Below are 7,783 nucleotides of genomic sequence, written 5' to 3'. Positions count from 1 at the left end.
CCCATTTAGAAGTACTATCTTCTTTCCCATGCGAAACCCCAGTTCCGCACATTCTCCTCCTGCCCTGCCCCGCGATCCGCATGGCCTCCGGCAAGGGAGCCAGCGATCAGGCGGCTGGCGGTGAGGCGGAGGCCGCGATGGAGACGGAGGAGCAGGAGGGGCCGGTGCTGTGCCTCGACCTGACGAGCTACCAGCTGCACGATCTGAGCGAGGCGGAGATCCCTCCCACGCTGGAGGAGCTCGACCTCACGGCCAACCGCCTCTCCTCCGTCGATCCCCGCATCGGCCGTCTCTCGGGCCTCCGCAAGCTCTCCTTCCGCCAGAACCTCCTGGACGACGCCGCCGTCGCGCCCCTCTCATCCTGGGAGACAATCGCTGGGTTACAGGTGGACTGCCTTGAGGAATGTGTGATTGCGTGATATTGTTTGGGCGCTCCGGTCGTGATGTTTGATTTTGCCTATTAGATGCTTGTGTTAATTCTTCCAGCAGTTTCTTTGATCATAAATCATCATTTTTTGTATTATGACTGCCAATCTGGGTTCTCTAATAAAGCTAATTTTACATGATATCTGGTAGTGCGATCGATAACTCGTCTATTATTAAGGTTACTTAATGTAAATAGGCTAAAACTGAACACATTGCGAGATGTATATTGACGTAGAAAGTATAGCAACATTTCTAAGGGGGAAATGAAAGGAATTTTGTATGGTTATCTTTTGGTAACAAAAATAGAAGTTTGATGAAATTGTGTAGGAAATTTAGTGCTCTTGTAATCTCGTTCCTTTCATCGAACCTTCCTAGTCCCCTGTAGTATTAGAAATATCACGTCAAGTAATAGGTATTATTTAGGCGATTGATTGTAGTACGCAGCAACTTGGTTCAACCAGTTTAATACCAAGCAGCCATAATGGCTTCTATGAATCTAATTTTAGAGCTTCTATGAATCTAATTTTAGATTTTATAATTTGGATATTACATTTATCCTTAACAATACAAGCAGACCTAGGCGACAAGGAAGGTTAATGGAAGTTTGCTGATGGTTAATTCGTATGGTTATTCGGAGTACAGTGTAACAGTTAAAGACATCGTAACACTATCCTGGTACTGCCACAAGATATCCCAATACATTTGTTTGTAGAAGCTTTTACGGAGAGATGGCTTAAATCTTCGCCATGCATTAAAGTTTTACCATGATCAGTTAGCTTGAGGTCACCGTAGCATGTTATGCTGAATACATTGAAAACATGCTTTTAAGTGCAATTTTAGGTTTTACTCATGAACTTCCTTGCTACTGCTCCAATTTTAGTGATGCTTGAACCTTTTCTGCATTCCGGCAAAAGTAATTTAATTTTCCTTAAAAATAGGGAAGTGGTTTTATAATGCTATCTAAGTGCCATTTCATATTCAGGAGTTGGTCCTTAGGGACAATAAACTTACAAGGATTCCTGATGCCAGCATCTTCAAGGGTCTTCTGGTGTTTGATGTATCTTTCAATGAGATATCTTCCTTGACTGGGCTGTCCAAGGTTTCTAGTACATTGAAGGAACTTTATGTTTCAAAAAATGAAGTTGCAAAGATGGAAGAACTTGAACACTTCCATGCATTAGAAATTCTTGAACTTGGCAGCAACAGACTAAGGGTAAGCGTTTTAGAGTAAACTGCAGATGAGTCCAGGTGTTTACACCCGAGTTCTTGCATGTTGTTTCATGGGGAATTACTTCCTCTGTCTAGTGAATTAAGTTAATCAGGTGATGCATGCTGTATGAAATTTGTTTATATCGTAGACCCGGTAGTTCCCTACATCCTTACAATCTTTCATGCTCAACTTATTTCAGATGATGGAAAATCTTGAAACCTTGACAAATCTACAAGAGCTATGGCTGGGAAGAAATCGAATACGGACAGTCAACTTGTGTGGTTTGAAACTAATTAAAAAAATAAGTTTGCAAAGCAACAGGCTGACGTCAATGGAGGGTTTTCAGGTACTCAATCACAACTTCCTCTGTTTTGCCTGGTCTAATTACTGTTTGGTTATACAGCTGTTCTACTATTCAGGAATGTATTGCATTAGAGGAACTGTACCTCAGCCACAACGGAATCCAAAAGATGGAAGGCCTCTCTACCTTGCAGAACCTCCGTGTTTTAGATGTTTCATGTAACAAGCTAACCGCTATAGAAAATATCGAAACACTAACCAGGTAACATGATACCATGTGACTGACAGTTTCTCATTCTTGAGCACCAGAATTAGTGAAATTGCATAAGAAGATAAACAGCTGGATAAAATATTAAAATATGTGCTTTTGACTCTCAGGTTGGAGGACCTGTGGTTGAATGACAACCAAATACCATCACTAGATGGGATAGAGGCTGCTTTGGCTGGTTCTCGGGAGAAGCTGATGACCATATATCTTGAGCGGAATCCTTGTGTAAGTATTTCATATCTTTTATATTTAGTCGTTGACTTTTCTTAGAAATCAGAAAGTCTGAAAGGGAGCCAAAATGCCACATGACCTGAACATATCCTCAGTTAGTATGGCTAATCTGTTGCCATCCATTGCTGTGTGCCCTATTGCTGATACTTGTATTTTCTTAGAATACATTTGTCCTTTTGAAGATTGTTGTGCAGTGCCCTATTGTTGATACCATTTTCATGCTTTTTTACCAAAGTTAAACTGTTAAAATTAACACCGATTGATTATGAAAGTCTTGAGGAGCGTCTTGCAAAACTCAGTGGTAATGTTAACCCAAAGTAAATATAACTATTTATGAATTACTACATGTTTTCATTTGTTTACAAAACATTTTTAACTTTGGCTAAGGTAGCACATCGGTATGTACCCTCCACTGAATTGAGCCACTTATAAGTTACAACCTTAATGTCTGTCACTTCCATTGATTGCGGGAAGCTTTCGACTCTTGTACTCGTGCTACATCTTTGTTATATTGCTTCAAATATTGATCCATCATCGGTTTGAAATGGATCAGCTGCTACTCATTGTACAATTTCTTTGATTTATGGTACAATTACGAAATTTCACACTAATAATGTATTAAAGGAAATGCGAAGAAAACAATGAGGGCATTATTGAGAGTTGAAAGTCTATGTGTACTAAAATTTTCCTACACCGATGAAAATGGAGAATGTCTATTGGCTATTGAAGAAACATCTAGCGACATAAATTGATGTCTATCCAGTTGTGGTTGTGCAATATTTCGCGTTCTAGCATACTACCGTGACCCTTATTTCCTGACACAATGAACCTGTAGAACACATGTGGAAATCGTTCCCTAATTGTCTGATCCACTTCATATTTTTTTCCTTTTTGCAGGCAAAAACTCCAAATTACACATCCACACTGAAGAAAATATTTCCAAATATTGAGCAAATTGATTCAGACATCATAGCATGAAACTGTCTAATCATTGCATCGATACTCAATCGAAGTAGGCTTCGGTTCTCTCTAGAGACGGAATCAGCAGCCATCAAGGTGTGAACAAATAATATATGCATTTGATCAAGCTTTGTGATGTTGCGGTATTAGTCATCTAATGAGGTCACCTGTTTCCGCCCTAATCTTCATCGCCAGCTCCACTCCAAGGTCAGCGAATCATACAAGAAAGTTGGTTAGGACTTGGGAGTACAGTACGTAGGCTTGAGCTTCGTACTTTCTGAATGGCGATTGGTAACCAAATAAACGAATGTTGTTTGAACCAGCAGAGCTGTAGCATTATCACAGGGTCCATAGGCATGTTGCTATTCCAAGATGCTGTTGTGCTCTGTTTTTTCTTCTTCTGTAGATTCATTTCATAATCAGCCATGCATGTTTACGAAAGCAGAGACATGTTTATGTTGCATCGCAACTTTCGATGCCGCTCGGGTGAACCTGAGACGGGCTCGCTCGCGTCGACTCCCAGCCCGCCTCGACGTCTGGGCCGACCAACAACTAGTCTTAGGTGTAGGGGTAAAGTTTTATATTTTCTGGGTTATTAGGTCGATAAAAAAATTATTTCTATCTAATTAAATTAAAAAATAAACTAAATGTTAACCTAAAACTATATATTAGTTACCCACTGATCCTAGGTGAGACGGACCGATGAGCCTAGCAGAGGCACCGCCGCTAGTTGCTTTTAGTGTGGCAGCGAAATTCCACTTCCTACTGTGCATATACTGTGCATACCTTTTGTTAGGTCATCTCCTGCGGCTACTTTAAATTTTCATTCTAAAAATACTATTACAGTATTTCTTATTTTTTCATCTCCAGCAGCTATCTTATTTTATACCTTTTACTCCTCTTTTTCTCTCTCCGGACCCGCTGTCAACCTCTGCAAACAGTATTGCTACAGTGTTACGGGTGCGACAGTGGCTCCGCGGATTTACGGATCCATTTTCTCTCTCCGTAGTACTGTAGCATCGATACCGATTCTGCTGGGTTGCTACAGTGCGTGAAACAGTGCCCCCGCAAAAACACTGTAGTAGCCGGATCTGAAAAAAAAACTCCCTCTGCTGGAGATGACCTTAACCTAACACCAACAGTTCGTAATTTTTTTTTATCGCACACAGTAGAGACTGACTAGTTCATCCGAGGATTTGTTGGGAAGTGGGAAGCTCAGACGTACGCCTGCCAGTACTGCGCCTTTTGCAGCCAGGTCAACTTAACAGTAGGTGAAGCTTCACCTTCCTCAGAGATCGATCATGAAAGAAAATGAGACGAACATCAAATCAATCGGCGAGATATACTGCTTCAGCGTCCATTGAAATCAAGAATGAAATTATTGGCCAAGCTACGATGTATAGCCCCTACTCTCTCTCTCTCTATCTAAGCTTGCATGCAGACAACCTACGTAGAGGCACGATATATAAAATCAGTAGTGGTCGTAGCACTCAGCAGCAACTCGCAACCGGTTACTGTTTGACCAATTCCTGCGAATATGTTAAGCATACGAGTCAATTCAGGACCAGCTGAGCGTACGTACATAACAGCGTGCGTGCGTGCGTGCGTGATCGATGTCGCGCGGCCGGTCGCCATCGTCGCTGATTCAACTATCCGGTGGCCTCTCCCAGTTACAGGGTGCGCATGTAGGTAAGCAAGATCCGGGCAAAATCGTTTTGGACGGCAGCTGCTGACAAATTGAGCCAGGGTCTGGATGTTACACAAAATCTTAAACTTTATTGAGAGTCGAATAGCTGCGCTCCAGTTGATCCACGTCGGCCGTCCTATCGATCCATCACTCGGTTCTCCTTGCGTTTCAGACGGAGTTAGGTGGCAACCGGAGATTTTTACTGTGGCTCCTTTAACGCTGGACACACCCGGTTCATAATCCTTTCGGTGTCGTCCCCGCATTCTTTCATTATTATAGAAATAGGTTTATATATTCACCCATCACTTTCGATTCATAATAGATCGATAGTAATAGGCCATCATTGTTAATTCAGAAGTCACGCGAAAAGAATCTAACATTGTGGCTTATAAACTAGTAGTAATAAGAGTCATTACTATCGGCTTAAGCTACTGACAGGTAGTAATAGCCGAGCATCACTATCGGTTGGTGGTATGAGCCGGCAGTGATATCTTGGCTATATAAAAATTGTCCTCTTATTTTCTAAGCCCGAGTATAATAGAGAGGAGCTCTGTTCTTGCTCAGTGGCGATCATTTTTGTCCCTAAGTTCTTGGAGGTTTCAAAATTTTGATAAATCCCCATGCTCTAGGTGTTCCAAGTATATAACTTTGAGAAACCAAGTAGAAATGTGCCTTAGTTTATTACAAGTGTGTTGATTTATTTTGATGATTTTTGAATTGCATAGGCATGTATATGTATTGCAATGATGTTCATGACTAACCAAAGTTGCAGAGAAAATAGAGTTCAATTGTTTGTCTCTGGGTCGAGAAAAATTGTACATGCCGGATGTTTCGGCGCTCTGATGGGACACACACCAGCTCTAAGGTGAAATTTGAAGTACACATTGGATGATCTAGCGATGGGCACTGAGAACACCGAAATATTTCTTGCAAAGAGGTTACAGGATCGGCTTTGGTATACTTAAACTCGCCGGATGGTCCGGTGCTAAAGGATTAAACACCGGATTATTCGCCTAACCTTTTCTTGCAGAGAAGATGCAAATGGTGGCAGTGAACTGAGTTGAAAATCACAACGGAGCATTGCTTACAGAAAGGATTGCAAGTTGCCTGGTCTGATGGTTTACACACGTCAGATGGTCCGGTACTCAGAAGGAGTGTGCGCCGGATCATCCAACGTTCATGATTTGTTTGAGATGTCCTGATCAACTGAGGATTTTGATTTTGACTAACATGTGATGGAGTTGGAGATGCATGTGTGCTTATCTCGTGTTGTGCAGGTGATGGATGCAACTTGGCGGTGACGACGGGATGATCAAGGCCAAGTGGGATGCTTGATGCCGCACGATCGAGGAGGCCGAACGGAGTGAAGGGTGATCTTAGCTGTGCACATGGTGGTCAAGCAAAGCATGGAAGGATGGATGAAGATGATATGTTGACAAAGTCAAGCAAATGGGATGTCAATACAAGTGACAAGGCAACCTAAGGATCGAGAGCAGGAGAGACTTGCCGACGGTTAAGATCGCAAGATAGAGTACATGCATCGACATTAGGATGCTTTCTTGACAATAAAGCAAGCGCATGTGAGTCACGCGTTGAGAAGCATGCAAGACAGTTTCGCAGTTTGGCCTTAAAACTGTGGAAGGGTGGCGTGCACGTGGCATCATCGCGAAACTAGCATTAAGGCAAAGCTAAGTCATGAAGGTGCTATGACCGTTCGATGGACTGAGCGACAAATGGACTAAAATACCTCGATGGCAGGTATGAAGCTATTGTAAGCAAGGGGTATTTTGAGAATAAAGAAATTTAAGAGCTAAAAAACCTCCCTGGGCCTATAAATAGAGGGGTAGGGCTGTAGAAAAGGATTGAACTAGCCATTTGAGCCTTGAGAGATAGGTTTTAGAGGAGAGGAAATGAGCGCTTAGCCTTTGTAATAGGTGAGAGATTTTTGTGAGTAAGCTCTCTTGTAATCTGGTGAAAAGAGGGTTGACCTCTAGACGAACTGAAGAAATTGTTTCATTCGATGCTTGTGTATATCTCTTTCTAGTCTTCTTCAATTGGCTTCTTGCTTTGTTGTAAGTTTTTCCTTTTTTAGATGCAATTTTCATTTTGATTTTTTGGCTAAATTATCCGCACCTTGTGAAGTCATTCTCCTAGGTTCTAGAGACATAAAATTCACATGCAAATGCATAGAAGTGGGTTTTGAATTCCAGCGCCTCTAATCCATCAGCTTGGAGAGTTTCTTCTCTCAGTGACCATCTCTTCTTATTTGAGCTGTCTTCTCTTCCTTGCAATAGTTTGTGTAATGACTTGTGGGATGAGTATCAATAGAACCTAGAGTTCAACAATTCCTATGAGAGTCTTGTCCTGAAGTTTTCCTTTGAAACTATGGTTTCTCTCCGTTTTGCTTCCGCTTATGTTTTGAGGTGCATTGGGTGATCAAACTAGGAGAAGGCCATCGAAGTTTGAAAGAAATTTTGTGATACGTCTATTCATCCCCTTTAGTTGTCATTCTTAGTCCAACAATTGGTATCAGAGCTGTGCTAGATCACTAGTTGACCTTAACTAACTTTGTGATCCGTTGGTGACATGGAGAGACATGGGAAGATTTCGCTCTTTGATGGGTGTGACTTTTCGTACTGGAAGGTGCGCATGGAGGCTTATCTCTTAAGCTAAGGAAGTGTACTATAGGAGGTTGTAGACT

At 41.9% G+C, this 7,783-nt stretch overlaps 1 protein-coding gene across 2 annotated transcripts; it reads left to right on the top strand.

Moving 5' to 3' along the window:
• The first annotated feature begins 8 nt into the window (after positions 1–8).
• LOC133922371 (protein phosphatase 1 regulatory inhibitor subunit PPP1R7 homolog) lies at positions 9–3,818 on the top strand. Of its 2 annotated transcripts, XR_009910453.1 has the most exons (7): positions 9–386; positions 1,409–1,639; positions 1,836–1,982; positions 2,056–2,198; positions 2,315–2,429; positions 3,333–3,491; positions 3,591–3,818. XR_009910453.1 is itself a non-coding variant. In XM_062367680.1 (6 exons), the coding sequence occupies exons 1-6, from the start codon at positions 81–83 to the stop codon at positions 3,411–3,413; spliced, it is 1,023 nt and encodes a 340-aa protein (XP_062223664.1). In that variant the 5' UTR covers positions 9–80; the 3' UTR covers positions 3,414–3,522. The 2 variants fall into 2 exon arrangements, 1 of the variants encoding a protein (XP_062223664.1); XM_062367680.1 differs by lacking the exon at positions 3,591–3,818 and having other exon boundaries at positions 3,333–3,522.
• The last annotated feature ends 3,965 nt before the right edge of the window (positions 3,819–7,783 follow it).

Source organism: Phragmites australis, chromosome 6, assembly GCF_958298935.1.
Source record: "Phragmites australis chromosome 6, lpPhrAust1.1, whole genome shotgun sequence".
Taxonomy (NCBI): domain Eukaryota; kingdom Viridiplantae; phylum Streptophyta; class Magnoliopsida; order Poales; family Poaceae; genus Phragmites; species Phragmites australis.
The sequence above is the reverse complement of the archived record's forward strand: the minus strand, read 5'-3'. Positions and strand labels throughout refer to the sequence as shown.